The following is a 20,561-nucleotide window of genomic DNA, read 5'->3' as shown; positions in this document are numbered from 1 at the left end:
ACGGCTATTAGCAGATCTGCAGCGAATCCAGACAGTGTTCCGCCCTTTGTCTACAGCAGTCACATACCTTGCTGTTTGCTCCTGGATTCGTGAATCATTTTGTTCATTGTTTATTGCAGTCTTACTGCAATATGTCCTTTAGCTAGAAAGGCAGGACGATCAACGGGCAGCTTGTTAAGTAGTTACACTTTACTGTAGCACATAATGTTTCCTATAGATTTGCCAGGAGCTCATATGTAATGCTAAATTGTATTTTTAGTATTTGGCTAATTGCTGGATGTGTAGCATCTTCAGGACAAAAGATGGCAGAAAAACTGCGTCCTCCCCTGCCCCGAGTGGACATGGCCTGGCTGAGCTTTGAAGGGCTGAGTAATTACGCAGCCTTAACTGCTATTACAGGCTACAACTTGTTTATCCCCAACAGGTAATCCCAGGGCCCCACCCCAGGCCAATTCTTAAGGATTATGGAGAAAAAAATAATTTGGTAAAGATACAAAGCCATTGAACAAAAGTCATGGCCTAAAGATTTCCCTATAATCCCATGTTTAAAACCTTGAAATATGGATAAAAAATACTTGACATTATATAAGCGATTAACAAATACTTTCCTGTCTTTTAACTGGCTGTTGCTGATGTCAGTAGTACCAGCAAGTGACGTTTCCTTGATAAATTTCTCTATTTTAGCTGTCATGTATCTTTATGGATTTTCTCAAGAGTCAACGATGTGATTATAGCTGTCATTATAACTGACACCTTCCTCTCAGGGTTTGAATTCCAGACTGAGAGTCATTATACTCAATTGTTTCTCTGAAATGAATGCACTGTGTTTGATTGAAGTGGTATTGTACTGTGAGGTTTGACTAGCAATACACTTAGTTATAGAGTAATTACACCGCTACTCTCTGGCACGAGGTAACAAAGGTCTCGGGAATGTGTTACGCAGGATTTGCTGAAATCAGTGAGCCTTCAGCAGTTTTTTTTCTTCATGTTTGAGCAAGTGGTTCATGAGTCACGCAGGCAGTAGGTTGCAGATCCCAGTGACACACGAGACAAGTACAGATCTGGCTGGACAGGTAGCTGGTAAAACTATAGTCAAAAAGATCGATCGAGTTCATGTGTTAATAAAGGATCCCAGGTTGGCAGAAAGAGAAATATTTTTGTGGGGGCATGAGAGTTCATTAAGCCAGAGGCATTCTGGGATGAGGGTGGTGGGTGATTCAACTAAAGCCTTAGATGTGGCCATCTGTGCAAAACAATGGCAATCTGTGTAAAAGGGGGGGATTAAGTATGGGGTGGACATGATACCTTGAAGGCCAGTTCAGAAGGCACAAACAACACCTTAAGCAGAATGAATTATATAGCAGCATTACAAATGTCCGTATGCCCAAACAGTATGCGAAATTAATTGTGGAAGGAGGTGGGGGGTGCATTTAGGAACTGATTTGGAGGGTGGGAAGCCTTTCTTTCATCACTTCATCATACAGCCACACGGATAACTGCGTTATCGCCAAACCTGCTCGCAAACAGATGTCTGAATACAGACAGTCCTCGTACCAAGAGTGTAACACCTGTGTTGTGACTCATTCAGAATTATGAAGGTTCCCCCGGAGGAACAGAGGTCCCTGTTGTAGCACACAGGCCCCTCTCTTGTTAATTATTTTCTCATGGACATATTACTGACTTATGACCACTTGTGTTTTCACTACTCCCAGGGTTTTTGAGAAAATTTAAACCGTTGAAGTGCAACGTTTGGAGAGGGGAGGGTAGTACAGGTCCCATCTAAACTCACTGTTAATTGCAAGGACTCTAAGAAGTTTACATGAAATGTAAGGCTTCGAAAACAGTGTCAAGTGGTATTTTAGCTAGAGTGCCTGACAATTTGTCCCCCCCTCCTCCTGTGTTTGTTTGTTTAGGTGCTATTCGCACTCTGGCCTCCCTGGACCGGGAACAGAAAGCAGAGCACATCATTGAGGTGAGTTACGGTTCACCGCAGAGCACAACACCGACCCACACACAATCCACTTCATTTCATTCACGTTCCTTTCTTCCTTCGAAGCTGAAGGCAACCTTTATATAAGCCTGAGCGGAAAGCGGTAGCTGCTGTGGGATTTGCATGAAATAGCACTCTGGAGGTCGGTTGTTGCTGTGAATGGCACTTCCAGTGAGCTGTCAGCAGTGTGCATGGCGACACTTAAACTTCTCAGGAAGACCAGCAGCTGCTGCAGTCCCACAGGGGCGACATCGTATGCATCTGCTTCTTCTGGCTTATCCATGCAAACTCCATCCTGATTATTACATTACAGATTAAGCCTCATTAAGCCCCTTCAGTTTAACCCTCTATTGCATTAATTCATTGGCTGCATTTACCTTTTGACGCACTGCCTCTGAGCTCCATGCGACTGAATGGCTTCCTGGCTGGACATTTTTCTTTAACGTTCCCCGAGGGGAACAATTTAAGTGCCTGAGAGGGTAATGGTCCCATAGTGGGCTGGGCTCCTTATGTCATATGATATTAACATACTAGAGGTAAACAATTTAAACAAAGCAAAAGGAATTCAAATCCATCCATCTTCACTCTGCTTCTCTCTGCGAGCGTCAGAGTGAAAGCTAAAATATATAAATAAAATTTATATATTTGGTTATCTAGAAGTAAAACATAGATTTTTTTAGCAGATTGTGATTTCAGTTAGATTGGAGAAGTTTTCCGATATCTGGAAGGTCACTGATATGATCGTCTGCTTGCTTCCCATGTATGCTGATGTTTACTTATCTCAGCTGATTGCATGGGGGGTGGCGCTGGGGCCTGATTTATAAAGGCTTCATGCAAAAAAAAAAAAAAAACACCTTAAGCAGAATGATTTTTTTGTCACACCGGCAGACGTACTAACACATATAATGGTTTAACATTCCTCTACTTCAGACCCTAAAACGTCTGCATTGCACATTCTGAGTGGACTGGCGTCGCTAAGGTAGAATGTGTGTATTTACATACACATGGCTAATTTGCATTGTCAATACAGGATATTTTGTGGGTGGGAATGGTACGGTCTCTTAAGCAAAAATAAATGTTAATGTATCTACAATATGTGTTATATAGCCTGTACAATGTGTATCACGGTCTACGCAAGGTTTTATAATCCCTTTACTTTTCATACGCTGGTCGAATTTTCGTATGAATATTTTCTGTTCCGCAAGAATTTACGAACATTTTTTAATGCGGCCCCTGGCGCCTATCCCATGCAGCGCAGAGCGGAAGGTACACGTTCAATGGGGTGGGGTGCCTGTGAATTGCAGGGCACATACAATTAATTTACCTGTAGGAAACCTTCATGGCAAGTAATAAATATGCGTTTGGAGAGGAAGGGAGTCAGGAGCAGACTGTATTGGAGTTTAACTAAGGGAATAATAACAAGGCCAGAACACAGAGAAGCAAGATTGAGGGACTGCAATTCAAATATAAATGAAAGCCAAAGACGAGATAGCAGCATTACAAAAGGTACAGAACAAGTGTCTAACCTGAACGAGATAACCAAGCTAGGCACAAGAAAAACACTAAGCAAACAGGATAGGCAAAGACAGAGCACAAAGCAAGATAACAGGAACAGGAACAAAGTAATAGGCAATACACAACAGGTTAAAACACAGAATACTCAGGAATAAGTAAGAAGTGCAGGACCTGCAGGAGTAGGCTGTAATTAGCCCCTGATCACTGCCAGCTGTGACAGGTAAGCGCTCAGGTCTGAAGCCATGGTAACGGGGAAAGTGGGCGGAGTTAGGGCAGAGGCGTTCACCCTGGCCGGGAGCCATGGCAGTGGGGAAGGTGGGCGGAGCCCTTAACCTTGGTGTCAGTTTCACAGAAAAAGCTATGATTGATTAGAGCACTGTACCTGAGAGTGTCTAAGCCCACCCTCCAGGTGAAACGAAAATCAACCTGCCACCCCCGTCCTCTTCCAGGTCACTGTGTCCGACAACAGTTCACCCCCGCTGGCCTCCAGTGCCTCCGTGGTAATCCAGGTGCTGGATGTGAACGACAACAACCCCCAGTTCAGCCACAAGCTCTTCCAGGTGAAGTTGCCGGAGCGGCGGGGTGAGGCCAAACCACAGGAGGTTTACAGGATGGTCGCTCGTGATGACGACAAAGGGCCCCATGCCAGGGTCACCTACAGCCTGCTGGACGACCTGGGGCAGTTTGTCATCGATCCCGACACTGGTGTGGTCTCCTCCAAGGGGGACTTTGTACCAGGAAACTACAGCATCCTCTCGGTATATCATCACACCGACCATCACCTTATTAGCAGGGATGACTATCGCTGCTCTCATGCGTCATCTATACCCTGATCTTAAAGCTCTATATCTGTGTTTGTTCTCTCCCTCCTATTCAAGCTGCTTGTTTTCTAAGCGCTGGGCTGTCATTAGAGATCAAAGGTTCTGCGTTCTGTGTGCATCATACCCTGGAGTAACTGAGGTCCCACTGAACAGATAATTGCGAATGTAGTCATGCGTTTCAGCAAGCAGAAGACCAGCCAGAGTGGCTTAAGGAAGCCTTTAGGTGAACTAAATTAAAAACCCAGGACACAAGGGGGGAGGGAGGGATGCGTGTGGCTAGGTGGGTTTGGACTTGGAAGGTCGTTGGTTCGAATACTGAGAACCAATGTCACTGTTGGGCCCCTGAGCAAGGCCCTTGACCCCCAGCTCCAGGGGATCTGCATACTGGCTAACCCTGCACTGTAACCCATAAGCTTGCTATTACCTGTTTGTGTATCACTTGATGCACAGGATAGGGTAGGTGAAAAGGCAATGTCCCCACAGGGATGACTTCCCTATTTCCACCTGCAAGATGAACTCTTGAATACCCCTGTTTCTCTGCTAGTGTCCTGTGTGGGTTGATGGCAAATCCACTGTAACGCGACTCCCATTGTCAGCTTTTTGTTTTTAAATGCGGCTGCTGTTTGTCGAGGGCAGCCGGTGAGGAGCGGCAGGTAGCGGCATAAACCGAAGAAGGTGAATCCGTTGGTGGTTTATACCGCTTTACCATCTGCTTCAGATCAAAGCCACGGATCACGGCAGCCCGATGAGGTCATCGACCGCACGCCTCGACATTGAATGGCTTCCAAAGCCAATGCCCACCTCCGAACCCCTGGCCTTCGACGAGCCACACTTCACCTTCGCTGTCATGGAGACAGACCCCGTCACTCACATGGTGGGGATAATCAGCACGGAGATTTCCTCCAGTCTCCTCTGGTTTGACATTGTAGGTAAGAAGACTCCTCCATTACATCATTGTAGGTCTGCTCAGAGTCTTCAGTCCACCAAACAACATATTCATACAAGCAAAAGCCACTTTAAATGGGGAGTATTTTGTAGTTATAACATTTTGTGGGACTTTTTTGGGAACAATATAGCCATCACGTCACCGATGCTTATGCTCTGCTGGTGTGCGTCGACATGCGGGGGAGATGGTGTGCGTTTCACTTCCTGGGATAAGGTCCAGGTTCTTTGCAACCTGGGCATGTGGCCTTTTTAAAGCAAATGAAATTGGAACCAGAGTTGGGAAGCCCCTGTCCCCAGAGGCACGAGTGAGAGCCCCCTCCCCAAGGTGGAGGACATACAGGAATCAGGACACGCAGATGGAACCCAGGCATGACTGGTCAGTGAGGCAAAATGAAGGACACAGACCAGGGCTGTGCAGAGTTTTGAGTTGACCATACAAGTTGTTCAGAGAGGGGTGGCGAGGCTAAGAGTGGGGATTGGGGGGGATTAAAATGTTACTAAACAAGATTAGATGATTCACGTTTTGGCTATGGGTGATAGGGACATGTACACGTATATGTATCTGTATGTGTTTACGGTGGTGAGTGGATTTGGTCCTTACCAGTTTTGAAAGCAAACCTACGTCGCTGGTTGAGGTCCCTTTTTAGCGGAGAGCCCTGGGCGTTCTGCCTGGGTAAGCGGGGAGGGGGGTCCCCACTTTGGTTTGCTTTGCTGATGGTGTCACTATAAGGGGATGCTGCCTGTGGGCGTGGCTCTGGCCAGGTAGGTGTCACGGCAGGCTGTGTGAGCACACGGCACCTCTCTTCAGGCCCGCAGGGTGGGAGGTCGCCAGCGTGGGTGTTGGGTCCTGTCCGGACTTGAGCTCCCTTATCTTAGCTTCAGCTTTCACTCAGTAGCCAATCCTGTTCTTATTTGGAATAGTGCACTGAAATGTGCATGGCGATGCAAGAATGGCGACATCATCTCATGAAGAGAAAATATTATTACTAACAGAATCTTTATACTGTATACCGTAATGAAAGACATGGCTGTTGAAGGACTGATGCTTGTTCATTAAAAAAAAATTATACACTTTAAAGTTTACAGCAATTGTTCTCTCAGCAGTGTTCTGCAGAGAAGAAAAAATATCATAACAGGCACATTTATTGGTTATTAAATTAAATACACAGTCTGTTAAAACTGGAGAGAGATTTAGGGTCTGGTTTATAGAACTGAATGTAATTCTGCATAAATGCAGGTCATGAGACTGGAAAACAGGCAGGCAAATGAGGCATTATTCTGTTCCCAGCTTCCGCATTGCATTCAAAGTGTTTTTTTAGCGGCGCTGTTCCTACAGAGTCAGTGTTACTCAGTGTTACTCAGTGTTACTCTGACGCTTTGGTAGAGAGCTGAACCGCAGCCTCGCTTTTCTCTGGGCGACCCCTGTTCCTGTACCTGCGAGGAAATGACTTCCCCAGCTAATAACCCTCTTTCGATTCTCTGCTGTGGCTCGGATCAATATTAATAAGTGCGGGCTTTAGACGCAGTTGGCAGTGGAATAAAAATACGGCAACCTTTTGCCGCAACCGCGGGCATGTGGCGAGCAGCAGAAGAAGCCGGCGGGACACCGGAGAGGCGAGAGTCCCAGCTTCACACCGTCCCGGCAGCAGAGATGAAAGGGACGGGCGCGCAGGCGCGGGAGCAAGGAGGCACGGGGGAGCGCGGAGGCACGGGGGAGCGCGGAGGCGCCGGGTCTTGGCGGGCGGATTACTTCACACGCACCATCTGGGGGAGGAAGTGTGAGTCCTTCCCCAGTGGCCGCCTCGTCTGTTAGGGGGCTGTGCTGCCAAATGGTTCCCCTTAAATAATCCTCCCCCCACCCATGTGACACATCCACTCCATAGGCAGCATTCCCTGTGATTTTGTGCCTTTTATTAGTGTTGGGAGTAGAGTTGCCGCCCCCCACCCATCCCGGTTTTCCCCCATTTTACAGGAAACCTAAAACGATGTGTCCCATTTTGAACTAATACAGGACATGTGACCTGTTTCAAATTTCATGATGCCCCTCCACTCTGTAGAATTTATCATGAGGGACCCCCCTCCACTCCACAAATTTTAGTTCACGGAAGATTTACACAAAAATGTTCTGCGGGCAGAACAAAATATGATTGGTTCAGAGAGATAACCAACCATATTGTAATGGAGGTGGGTTCAAGCAACTAGAGGAGGTGGGATCAAGACATCTGATTGGTTGGTCCTATCCCCTCTAGTTCCTTGGACCCACCTCCTCTACAATTTGGTTGGTTATAACTCTGAACCAATCATTTTTCATTCTGCCCACAGAACACTTGTGTGTTAGTAAAACTCACGAGAATTTTAACGTGGGGAAATCCCCGCCTTTCCTGGCTTGGTGTAAGTTTGCCTCTCTTCCAGATGACTCTAGGCGTGTCTTCGGAGGTGAAACATGCAACCTAACAGTAGGAGACTTGCCACTGTTCCCCCTCCCTCCAGTCCTGGGTAGGAGTACACATGTGGTCTTCTAGAACAAAGTGTTCCTCTCCCAGAATACTGCCCCGATTATAATAGCTGATGGCTCACAATCTTATTTAGGCAAAGTCAGCAAACTGGAACCTGCTGGTTTGGGCTCTGGGGTCACTGAAAGGAATGTCCGTAAGAATGTAAGGGGTGTAACGGTGTTTTATTATTATTATTATTATTATTATTATTATTATTACTGCTTCTTGCTTTGTTTGTTGGATTACTGATGTCGAATCCTTTTTAGCCCAAATTGCATTTCATGCATTTCGAATTAAAATGTCAGACTTAATGACTTAATGGCAGAACGTTGAAAAATGTAGCTTGCATGCAGGGGTTTCATACGTCTGCGGATGTTTGAAGGTGTCGAGCGTCTTTATAAAGCTCATTAGCAGCCCTGTACTGATGTGAGGGAGCAGTAGCTGCTGACTGTCTTTCCTGCTTCCTCCCGTTGGTGGCGCTGTCCTTTTTGGGGGACCATGTGTTGGCACGTGTGAATACCGCAGCCTGGCCCCCCCTCCCCCCCCTCTTGTGGCCTTTTGGGTATTCTGCTTCAGGGGGACCCTTGAATCAATGCACTCGGCCTAATTCTTGGAGGTGGATGTCTGTCTTAAACCACTGTCAATGCATCATAGGTGGCGAAGGAGCAGCGGACTTCGATGTGGAGAAGAACAGCGGGAGCATGATGATCGCCAGGCCATTGAATGCTGGGAGGAGGTCCAATTATAACCTGACAGTCAGGGTCACTGATGGAACCAAGGCTGTAACCACACAGGTGGGTAGATTAATCTGGACACAATGATCCAATATTTACACAAGGGTTACTAGTAACTCCGGAGGATGCAGGTTTGCTTTTGTGAAGCAAATATGAAAGCTGCCCGAAAAGATTCTCAAGAAGTGTTAAGGAAATTTTGAACAATTAGTGGTTAATATGAATTGTATATATACATTTCAAGAATGCTGAACTGGTTTGATTTGCTAGTTGACTAGAGTAGTAGGTAGCACAAAGGTTAAGGTTGCTGCTTGCATTAGTACCCTTAAGTAAGATATTCAGTTTTGTGACGTAAAAATATCTAATATCTGTCTAATGTGACATAATGTTGCGGGTAGCATTTAGGGATCTTATGAGACTATTCAAAATGTTTGGTACTGATGTGTCATGCTTTGTAATGTCAGGCCTACATACGTGTGCTGGACATGAACGAACATCGTCCAGAATTCATAGAGAAACATTATGAGGTGAGGGTGCCAGAGGATACCGCTCCTTGGAAGGAGATCCTGCAGATCAACGCCCGGGACGAGGACATCAACAGCAGGCTGATCTACACCATCCACGGGAGCATCCAGCCCGGCAGCGTTGCTCACTTCCACCTGGACCCCAAGAGCGGAATTCTCGTCTTGGCCGAGGAGCTGGACTTTGAAACCCTGCCAGTGCATACGCTCATCATCATGGTAGGCCGTCCATCCAGCCGTCACTAATGTGTCGAGGTCCTTCAGAGGTGGCAGAGGAGCACGTCTTGTGAACAGAATAACAATTTACAACCATATGGTGTTGGGGAGGGGGGAATAAAACAATCATACAATATGACTGGTGCTTGGCGCCATTGGGCCAGTACATGAACATTGGTTCATTGAGTTGATACATTCTTATTTTGGAAACCTGCATAGAGAATAATTATTAACACATCAATATCAAAACCATTAGGTGTAGTTTATAAGAAAGGGCAACCCACTGAACCCTTAAATAAATCATGTCCTTGGTTGTTTGCATATAACACTTGTCTGGAGGTATGTAAAGGGCAGCAGTAACACAGCAACATTTTCCACGCATCACTTGTTATTACAAGAGATTGTCACTGCAATACTGGCTAAAAATGATGGTGTTTTTAATCCAGTGCCAAGACCACAACGGAGTTTGATTTTCAGTTGCTTACAGTAATAATAACAGGCATCACCACATCAAAGTGGAGAGCTTGTCTCACTCCTCTGTTTATGGTGTTACACTCGACGTGGATAAAGATGACACAGTCTAAATTATAAACGTGATGTCACCACACTTCCACAGCATCACACCATGGGATCAGTCAGAGAAGAGCATTTCTGGGCTGTATTTCAAATAACCTGTTGAGTGTTTTCAAATAGCCTGTTAACTAAGACAGCATTCATTTCATTGCCAAGTTTGACAGAACGTTTCCTTCTTGGTTTTGTGGTTCTCAGGTCAGGGATCAAGAGATCCCAGTAAAGAGGAACTTTGTAAAAGCCGTTATCCATGTGGAAGACTGCAATGACCATGCTCCAGCGTTTGTGAGTCCTCACTATCCAGCAACTATTCTGAGTGACGCTGCAACTGGCATGGAGGTGCTGCGAGTCAAGGCTTTGGACAAGGACACGGGCAGCAATGCTGACATCATTTACTCTTTCCATTCAGGTGAGGGAGAAGCTGTGTTCTGTTGCAAGAACTTTGTCCTTGGACACATGTTCTGTGAGAGGAATACTCTGTTCTTGCAAACAATGCTCTGTTGAAAAAAGACACAAATGTTTTATTTCCAATTTATGAGAATAGTATTTCGTTACAAGTTGAGCATAGATGTGTCAAACTGTATTTCAATGGTGTCAGAGGGTATTGAAGCTAGGAGGATTTATCTATGTCTATAAACGAATACTAATGTTGTGATTGTTTTTAGGGAATGCTGATGGCATTTTCAGCATTGATCCTGAAACTGGAAGTATACTGGTGGCAGAGCCATTAGATAACTTATCCCAAGAACACTACCACCTCCATGTGAAGGCAACAGACCAGGGGTTCCCCCAACGCAGTGACATATGCCCAGTCACCATCCAGGTGAAGCTGTCTGAGAACATGCCACCCAAGTTCTCCTCAACAGAGTATTTCACAGAAATTCCTGAGTCAAGTCATGTGGGCACCCCTCTCATCACCATCACTGCCTCTAGCCCTTCTGCAGTGCAATACAGAATCAAGGATGGAGATCCTAATGCCACTTTTCACATCAGCTCCGTCTCGGGAGTGTTGTCGGTACAACGGGCTCTCAACTTTGAGGAGCGTGCCTCCTACCAGCTTCTAGTAAGAGCCTCCACCCTGGCTGGAGCCTCCTCAGATGCCATGGTTTACATCTATGTGATTGATGAGAACGACAACCCGCCTGCCTTTCTCCAGGATGAGTTTGTGGGGCAGATCAGTGAGTCTGCCCCTGTCAATAGCATGGTAATGCGGGAGGACAATACACCTTTGGTGATCCGTGCTACAGATGCAGACACAGGCACCAATGCCTTGCTTGTCTTTCAGATACTTGAACCAGAGATGCAAAGCGTGTTTTCTATAGACCCCAGCATGGGCACCCTCTCTATAATTTCCACTGTTGATTATGAATCAACACCAGAGTTCAATTTTAGTGTTCAAGTGATGGATTCGGGTGTACCGTCTTTATACGCAGTCAAACCAGCGAAAGTAACTATACGCATCCTAGATTTCAATGATTGTCCGCCTAAATTCATCATGTCTACGTACGAATCTTCTATTTTGTTCCCTGCAGTTCAGGGAATGGAAGTCATCCAAGTGACTGCCGTTGATCCGGATTCAGATGTAACATACTCAATTCATGAGGGGAACATTCCTAATGTTTTCAGTATTGATCCTTCTAGCGGGGTAATCTCTATAAGCAATGCCTCTAGTCTCAAACTTAGTTATCACATCTTAGTCAAAGCCTCTGATGGCTTGTACAAAGACACTGCTGTGGTCAAGATAAATGTTACTAATATTACAAAGACAAGTCTTGGATTTGATCAAATGCACTATGTCGCCACTGTGATGGAGAACACAACAACTATCCAAAGCGTCGCAGTTATGAGAGCCTCTGGGAGTTACCTCAATGAACCTTTGATCTACTCAATCCTTAATCCTCAGAGCATGTTTTCAATGATCCCGACTTCGGGGGTTCTGGAGACTACAGGTATTCCTTTTGATAGGGAGGAGCAAGATGTGTACGATGTGGTAGTGGAGGTAAGGGACTTGAGGAGTCCTCCTAGAATTGCCACTACACACGTGAAGGTATATGTAGGTGACGCAAATGATAATGCACCAGAATTCTTGAATTTGCCGAACTTCGTGACGATATCTGATGAATCGGAGATAGGCGATGTGTTCTTCCAAGTGACAGCTATGGATAACGATCTTGGGGAAAATGGATCAGTGATTTACCTACTGGAGGATGACTACAGCCTTTTCAGGATTGATCCTTACCTTGGGGATGTTTCTCTACTGCGAAGTTTTGACTTTGAGTCCATGAATAAGTATGACCTCAGCATAGTAGCCCGAGATGAGGGGGACCCAAGTCTGATGTGTGTTAGAGAGCTTCACGTACAAGTCCGAAATCGATCCAATCCAATATTCCAGAGTCCACTTTATCGTTTGAAAATTCCAGAAAATCTTTTGCCTTTCACAACTATCTTACATGTGCAAGCCAGAAATCCTGAGGGCTTTCGCGTGATCTACAACCTTGCGGAAGAGAACTCCTCAAAGAACTTTCACATAGACTTCAAAACTGGTATCTTGAGCACTGCTGACCTTTTGGACTATGAGACTCAAAGTAGCCATGTTCTGACTGTTAGAGCGACAGATTCAGTGGCCGGCACATTCTCTGAGGCCACCGTTGAGGTAGAAGTCGAAGATATAAATGACAACGCCCCAGCATTTTCACAGATGACTTACATTGCAAGTCTGCCTGAGGGACTACCGATTGGCACCTCTGTACTGCAGGTATTTGCCACAGACAGAGACTCTGGGAGAAATCAAGAGTTATTTTATGAAATAATGGGCGCTGGAAAGAATGAAACAGATGTCTTTGAAATTGACCCAGTCAGTGGCCTTCTAGTAACCAGGCAGGTTCTTGATTATGAAAGTATTCAGCAATTTCATTTGAAAGTCAAGGTTACAGATTATGGAGCACCCCCCTTGACCAGTGAAGCATTTGTCATCATCAATGTCACTGATGTTAATGACAACCCTCCAAACTTCAGTGAGTCTCAGTATCAGGCCAATCTTAGTGAAATGGCCACTTGTGGTCACATAGTAATCAAGATCCAAGCTTCAGATCCGGACATCAGTGATCATAACAGCCTGGAATACAAAATAATCTCAGGTAACGAAAACAGACATTTTGCCATCAATAAATCCTCAGGTTTAATTTCTTTTGCCAATGTCTGTAGTCGAAGCTTAGACCCTTTTTATAATCTTACTGTGGCTGTTTCTGACGGGGTTTTCCAAAAGACGGCTCCGGTCAACATCGATATGATGAACAGTAACAAACACAGTCCATATTTTGAGAAAAGCGTCTACGAGGCTGAACTAGCAGAGAATGCCGAAACTGGAACCCGCGTCATCAGACTCGCAGCTATCGATCCAGATGATGGACCATATGGCAGCGTGGATTATACAATCATTAACAAACTGGCTGATGAGAAATTCGCCATAGACAACGAGGGACAGATCAGTACATCTCAGCCCCTGGACAGAGAGAACCCAACCCAGAAAGTGATCGCTATAAAGGTTATGGCAAAAGATGGTGGGGGAAAAGTGGCGTTTTGCACTGTTAAGATCATTTTGACAGACGAAAACGACAATGCTCCCCAATTTCAGTCATCCGAATATCAAGTGTCGATCAAATCTACTGTAAACAAAGGCTCTCCCGTCATTCAGATAATGGCATATGATGCGGACGATGGCAAAAACGCAGATGTCACCTACATGGTTGACGATGTGGAGGATATCACAGAGGAGTTCATTGAGATAAATCCTTTCACTGGTGTGGTCAGTGTCAAGGAGAGCCTGGTTGGGATGGAGAACAAAATCTTCACTTTCAAGGTTGAAGCCCGTGATGGGGGCCTCCCATTCTATAATACCACCGTTCCTCTACAAGTGAAAGTTGTTCCACCAGAGGTTGATTTGCCAAGATTCACAGAGCCTCTGTACACCTTTTCAGCATCCGAGGACCTTCCTTTAGGCTCTGAGGTTGGAATAGTTAAGGCTGATGCAGATATTCCAGTCATATATAGCCTAGTGGAAGGTAACACAATTGAAAGTAACAAGGAAAGAATCTTCACAGTTGACCAAGACAGTGGAACCTTGGTTATCCAAAAGAGCATCGATCATGAGAAGACCAAGTGGTATAAGATCGATGTTATGGCTCACTGTAATCACAACGGCACAGATGTGGCCTCATTGGTGTCCGTCAACATCCAAGTCCAAGACGTGAATGACAACCAGCCAGTTTTTGAGGCTGACCCCTACAGAGCCTTTCTGGCTGAGAACATGCCGGCGGGGGCCACTGTCATTCAGGTTACAGCGAGTGACCCAGACACTGCAACCAGCGGGAAGGTAACATACAGGCTGGAGCCAGAGCTGTATGACATCAGTGAGTTGTTCACCATTGACAGTGAGAGTGGTTGGATTACCACAATGAAGGAGATGGACAGCGAGGTCATGAGTCTGTACCAATTTCATGTGGTGGCCACCGATCATGGAGGGAGTGTCAAGCTTTCCTCCTCCACGCTGGTGGAGGTGACAGTGACAGATGAGAACGACAACCCACCTCACTTCACCGAGGAGGTGTATCAGGGTTCCATCTTGGAGAACAGCAGAGAAGGAGAAGTCATCGTCACCGTCAGCACCACTGATGCTGACATTTTGGAGGAGAACAGGCAGGTCACGTGTTACATAACAGGTGAGTCCTCAAGTTGGACAGTTAATGTTTTTACATGAAACATCTTATATTAGTTTTATGGCTGTTGTTCTGTCATTCAGAGCAAATAATTTCACATGTTCATTGTGATTTTATACACAAAACAATTAATACAATTTAAGTACAGATCAGCTTTGTTTTCGATGTACCGTTCACACCCCAGCTGGTCTCTCCTCTGGTTCTGGTACGTGTGGAATGCTCCCCATTTATGTACATAGTTCCTCAGTATGCTTTAGTGTATCCCATTGGTTAGGTGAACCGGTATCTCTAAATTGCCTGCAGGGTTTCAGTATATGTCCTAAAATGGACTGACATCCAGCCCAGGGTATCCCCTCCTTATTATGAAATATCAGTTTACGAAAGATACCGATATACAGTAAACTATCAATGATTTCTATCCTTTTCTATTTTGGTTGTACATAAGAAAACGGACAGATACCGTGTTTATTTCTGAGCAGCTATTCTTTGTTCTGGATTATCCTTGGTTATTGCATCATGTTTGATTTTAAAAAATAAAAATGCTTTTTGTTGTTTACCTTATCGCATTCATATTTATATGTTGTGCGTTACCATAAAACCCCTTAAGTACCAGTGAGGTAATTTAAAACCTTTCACAGGGTTAAGTTAAAATTTTTGGCCATTCCATGTAGATGGAGATCCTTTGGGCCAGTTTGGTATGATCCAGGATGGGGACGAGTGGAAGGTGGTAGTGAAAGGCTCTCTCGACAGAGAAGTGAAGGAGAAGTACAGTCTGAAGATTACAGCCACCGACGGACGTTTCCAGACCTCCTCCATCGTTGAGGTTCACGTTCTTGACATCAATGATAACAGTCCACTTTGTGAGCAGGTGAGACCTGAGCCATTCATTAGAAGGAAAATCTGCACAGAATTTGCATTCTTTGTCTGTGTGCAATATGATTATTTTTGACTGGTTCATTTTATTCGCTAAGATACAAAAGTGAAGTTGATTGGCTGTCACCATGACTTTGCCATTCTCTTCCTGGGTCAGTGAGGTACTAGTGTAATTGCTAGCTATAAGATGAGATTTTGGACCTACTCTTAGATTATTATTTTTCTTCTCCTTTGTCTTTTGCATTACGTTAATTGCTTTCGTGTCTGTCTGCAACGTTGACTGTCTGACTTATCAACAGACAAAAAGACAGACAGACAGATAAACGACGCACAGGCATTTTTTAAAAGAGATCCCCCTGGTGACACTTTGATCGTTTCTGCTTCTGTGCGCAGTTGCTCTACACGGAGGTGGTCATGGAGAATTCTCCGCCGGGTCTGTTCATTCTCAAGGTCACCGCCACTGACCCCGATGTGGGCACAAACGGACAATTCTCCTTCAGTCTCCATGGTCCCGACGCTGATAAGTTTCATATCAACCAAGACACCGGTAATGCCCGTTCATAGGGGCCGGACGTGTGCTTCTGTGTCGAGGGTTGCTTCTTCCTCGTACCTGATAGTATCTGTGCTCTGAAGGTTCATAGGAAGCTGAATGATGCCCGGAACAAAGAATAAAATGCACCCTTTCAGAGACCCCTAGTGTTCTTTGTGCGTTTTCACATATTTCAGTGACACCTATGTCACATTAATAACTGCTTATTAACTCTGTGAATGACATATGATAAACAAAGGGAGCGTATCATGGTGTCAAAGCTGTGGCATTTCGCTTCCACTTTTAAACACATTGCTGTTGGAAGTTCTGCATCCGTTCACGTTTGGGTTATATGCAGGGATGCGCATAACTGGTATGCAAGCGATACGCCAGGCAATTTCTTGTTACAACAGTGCAGATGTGTACTTATTTTATGCACAAATCCACTATTTTGACAAGAAATTAAATCGCATTTTAGCCTCTGTACCGTGAAGGAAGTACACTTTAGCCGTATACGGTAAAAGTTAAAATGCACGGTAATTCAAATGCACATAAATTCATTGCTCTATCTTGTCTTGAGAATTAGGTTCAAATGTCAGAATGTCTTTGATTCAAGAGAGAGAATAATACTGTAGAGCACTGTATTTTGTACAGTGTATCTAATTATCACTGTATTTAATGCTGAAATTGTCTTACTGTGCTTCATTTATAAATTACCGTACCTAAGTACACGGAAATCAAAAGAAATATGAGGTCAGCGGATGGTTCACTGTTATCCGTGGTTTGGGCTATCCGCGGTTTGGGCTATCCGCGGTTTGGGCTATCCGCGGTTTGGGCTATCTGCGGTTTGGGCTATCCGCGGTAGGTCTTGGAACACATGAGCCACAGAAAAAGGGAGACTACTGTATGTATTTGCACTGTTACAACAAGAAATTGCCACACATTTTAACCTTCTTATGGCAAACGCATTCCTGCACACCAGATATGTGCCTCCCTGATTATATGCACTCATTTCCATGCAGTCTTACTTTATTATTTACACATACCCTTAGCTTTAGGGCTACCCCTTCATTTCTCCGAAACCACAGATATTTAATAATTTTGTTAAGCAGCAGGCTTTATCGAGTGTTGATCTGTCTTGTTTAAACTTGAAACTGGCAGAATTATGACAGGAAATTCTGTTCTGAAAACGAGAAAGAATTTATTATGGGTATAATTATCTCTGACACGCGCACGCTCTGCTCTCTTCTTTTCTGTGTGTGTGTGTGTGTGTGTGTGAACACTTCACAGGAGACCTGTACACCCTGGCGTCGCTTGACCGGGAGGTCGACCTGGAATTCGACCTGGTTGCCAAGGTGACCGATGGGGGTGGACGATCCTGCCAGGCCGACATCCTTCTGATGATCCAGGACCAGAACGACAACGCGCCCAAGTTCCCCACCAGCCACTACTCCATAACTGTTTTCGACAACACCACTGTGCGCACCCCCATCGCAGTCATCTACGCCAAGGACCCAGATGCTGGTGCGTGTCCCACTTGTGTCCGTTGGTGCCTATTGGTGGTGGGAGTGGGAACAACACACAGCCCTGTATAACCGAGTCTTCTGGAACCCAGTTCCATGTGGCTTGGTTAGCCCTCATTAGTACGCTGTCCCTACCCAGTCACAGTGAGTTAGCACAAAGCAGGCTGCAACCTGGAGGCACTCTACATTTGATCCCTTCAGATGAGCCTTCTCCATGGAGACGTGCCCACACTCGCCCCAAAGTTCCCCACTGCCTTGCTTTTCAACCTAGCTTTGGAACTGAGCATGGTCATTGCCAGCAGCAGAAGCGAATCATCGCATGCCACGCTGTTCTCTGTCAACCACTGTCTGGTTCAAGCCGCTCTCCTATTGGCTAGTTTATTGCTTCATGTTAGGTTAAACCAGGCAGCAATTAGCAGCCCATGCTAAATCCCACCCAGTGTGGGTTCTGAAGCTTTGGTTCTCGCCATCAGTCAGAACATGTCCAAATTCATGCTGAGATCATATCCCAGAATCATGGCAGCACTGTTGGCATTCCAGGAAGTGGCTGTGGATTCAGGATATGCTCCATGAAGGTACATGCTGGATTTGTGGATAAAGCTTATCACTCTTAGCTCTGATCTCTGCTGGTTACATTTCTCTGGGGTTTCTGTGGGTTTTCCAGTCTGTTCCCATGATTCTCACGCTCTGCCTTGTCCGGCCCGGTTGACCCTAACTCATGACTGTATGCCTTAGGCAGGACAATTGTCTAGTTTTGTGGCAACTGTTTATGTATCTGCAGTACACCGGTTGACTACCGGAGACAAATTCCCCCATGTGTGAACAAATCTGGCCAAATAAACCAGACTCGGATTGTCTTACTCTTCTGGAATAATGTCTGAATCACAGACACGGGGGGTGATTGGTGAACTTCAAATGATGTGTGGATATGTTTACCGGATGTGTGGGGTCTTAGAGTCACATTTCTGACATGGAGGTGATTAAAAGTACACCATGGTGAGAAAGACATCTGGGGAAGTGAAAAAAGAAGAGTCCAGCATATAAGATTTCACTGATTTAAACAAAAAAACCAACCGTGCAGAAGCAAAAGTGATTTTCACGAGAACTGCAGTGACATTTACAGCACAAATGCTGACATTTATGGCTGGTTTTTTATTGAGCTACTTTACTGTTTCTCATGATACCGCACATGTCAGCAGCTTCTATCTCTGCTGTAGTCTGATATTCCCCAAAACTTTAAATCCCTGTTTCTGTGAGTAGCAACAGCAAATGGGACCTGGTCTTACCCAGTTCTGGATCTTGATGAGCCTGGAGCCTGTCCCAGGAAACACAGGGAACAATGCAGGGGGGGCACCTTGGACAGGATGCCAGGCTGTCACAGAGCGCACACTGACACGCTATGGGAAATGTAGGGCTGCCAATCTGCGTCACTGCATGCTTTTGGGCTCCGGAAGGAGGAAACCCACACGAGAATGGGGGCAACTCACAAACTGCACGGATTGAAACCCCCAAAATCTGCAGCTGTGAGGTGACAGTGCTGTCCGCTGAGCCACCATGTCACCTTTTGTGTGAAATAATTACGGTAACACTGTACTTAAGGCCATGTTTTTAGTAATTTATAAACACATTCATAATGCATTATAATACATTCATAATGAATTACAAACACAGCTACAAATATTTATAAAACGGCATTACACATTATAGTCATGTTTATTATGCATTATGGATGTCTTATGAAGCTCTCATTTATAATACACTATAGATACCTTTATAATGCAGTACAAAGCATCCTTAATGCCATACTGACCATTATAATGCATTATAGTGATATCTGTAGTGCAGTATAGATGAGAGCTTTGCAAACCATTCATAATGCATAATACACTTGGCTAAAATGTATTATGCCTTTTTTTATAAATATGTATTTATTTATAATACTTTATGAATGCATTATTTGTTATGAATGTGTTTATAAATTACATAATTATAATTAAAGACATGTCCTTAAGTAAAGTATTACCATAATTACTTTTACAAGTAAGAAACCAAAATGTTTCCAAAGCAATAAAATAAATGTATGCATTTGTTCCTTCCTCAGGTATTAATGGAGAAGTCGTCTACAAGCTGCTGGGCTCGGACAGCTCCTACTTCTCTCTGGATGAGTACTCCGGGATCCTAAGGCTGGAGAGCTTCCTGGCCGACATTCCTCAGACCACCTTCGAGCTGCAGGTGCAGGCCACAGACCGGGGGCTTCCCCGGCGACTGAATTCCGTCGCCACGGTGACCGTCAACATCGTGGACCTTGACAACTACCAGCCGGTCTTCCAGAGCAGCCAATACTCAGCCCAAATCCCAGAATCCGCTGCAGTGGGAACCGAGGTGCTGAGCGTGTCAGCCTTCTCTGGAGACAGCGTGCCCATCCTATATGACATTATTTCTGGCAACGAGCATGGAATGTTCCAGATTAATCCAAAATCAGGTAAGGATTAGCATGCTGCACTATTATAGTATTGATAATATGGCTTGTGGATGGATAATAAATAAACAGAAGACAGGGAGCTGTTTGTGTGCAATGTGCATGTTCTCTATGTATTTAAATGGCTGTCATTTGGGTAACCTGGTTTACTTCCACAATCCAAGAATATACAGTGAGTTGAATTAGCATCTCCAACATGCCTGTGGTGTGTGAACCATCCAGAGTGTCTCCTGCCTTGTGCTTCTCTTTCATGGAATAGATTCCAGACTTACCATGCTAGATAAGCAGTCGTGGAAGAACATCTCAGAGGGGAAAAAAAGCAAACTATTTATGACGTGTAATGAGGGCATCTGATGTTGTTTAAAAATCTGGAAGATTATCCGAAATTCTTCACCCCTGAAGGTATTTTTAAACAATAACAGATCTGGTGTAGTAACTGCGCTGAAAGCGTATGAAACACATTCACTCTCTGGATTAGACAAAAACACATCAGTTATCGGGAAAGGGGAAGACTTCAGCTGCCTGTAAAGGCACGTCCGTGAATGACTCACTCCCACCGAGAATCTTTTCTCATGGCTTACAGATTAGCGTGAGTTTCATTGCGTAACAATACTGCTCCTTTATTAGCCGATAAACCG

General features: G+C 44.9%; 1 protein-coding gene across 1 annotated transcript in view; it reads left to right on the top strand.

The window, feature by feature from the left end:
- Positions 1–20,561, top strand: part of fat2 (FAT atypical cadherin 2) — a 42,264-nt gene that overhangs the window by 8,124 nt on the left and 13,579 nt on the right. The window contains exons 4-14 of the mRNA XM_049027526.1: positions 1,914–1,972; positions 3,955–4,263; positions 5,045–5,255; positions 8,421–8,560; positions 8,962–9,237; positions 10,003–10,213; positions 10,470–14,522; positions 15,191–15,387; positions 15,786–15,939; positions 17,212–17,445; positions 19,546–19,926. Of these exons, the coding sequence (XP_048883483.1) occupies positions 1,914–1,972; positions 3,955–4,263; positions 5,045–5,255; positions 8,421–8,560; positions 8,962–9,237; positions 10,003–10,213; positions 10,470–14,522; positions 15,191–15,387; positions 15,786–15,939; positions 17,212–17,445; positions 19,546–19,926 (6,225 nt within the window). The remainder of the gene's footprint in view (positions 1–1,913; positions 1,973–3,954; positions 4,264–5,044; positions 5,256–8,420; positions 8,561–8,961; positions 9,238–10,002; positions 10,214–10,469; positions 14,523–15,190; positions 15,388–15,785; positions 15,940–17,211; positions 17,446–19,545; positions 19,927–20,561) is intronic.

This window comes from Brienomyrus brachyistius, chromosome 10 (assembly GCF_023856365.1).
Source record: "Brienomyrus brachyistius isolate T26 chromosome 10, BBRACH_0.4, whole genome shotgun sequence".
Classification (NCBI taxonomy): Eukaryota; Metazoa; Chordata; class Actinopteri; order Osteoglossiformes; family Mormyridae; genus Brienomyrus; species Brienomyrus brachyistius.
Note: the sequence above shows the minus strand (reverse complement) of the source record. Positions and strands in the feature narration are given on the sequence as shown.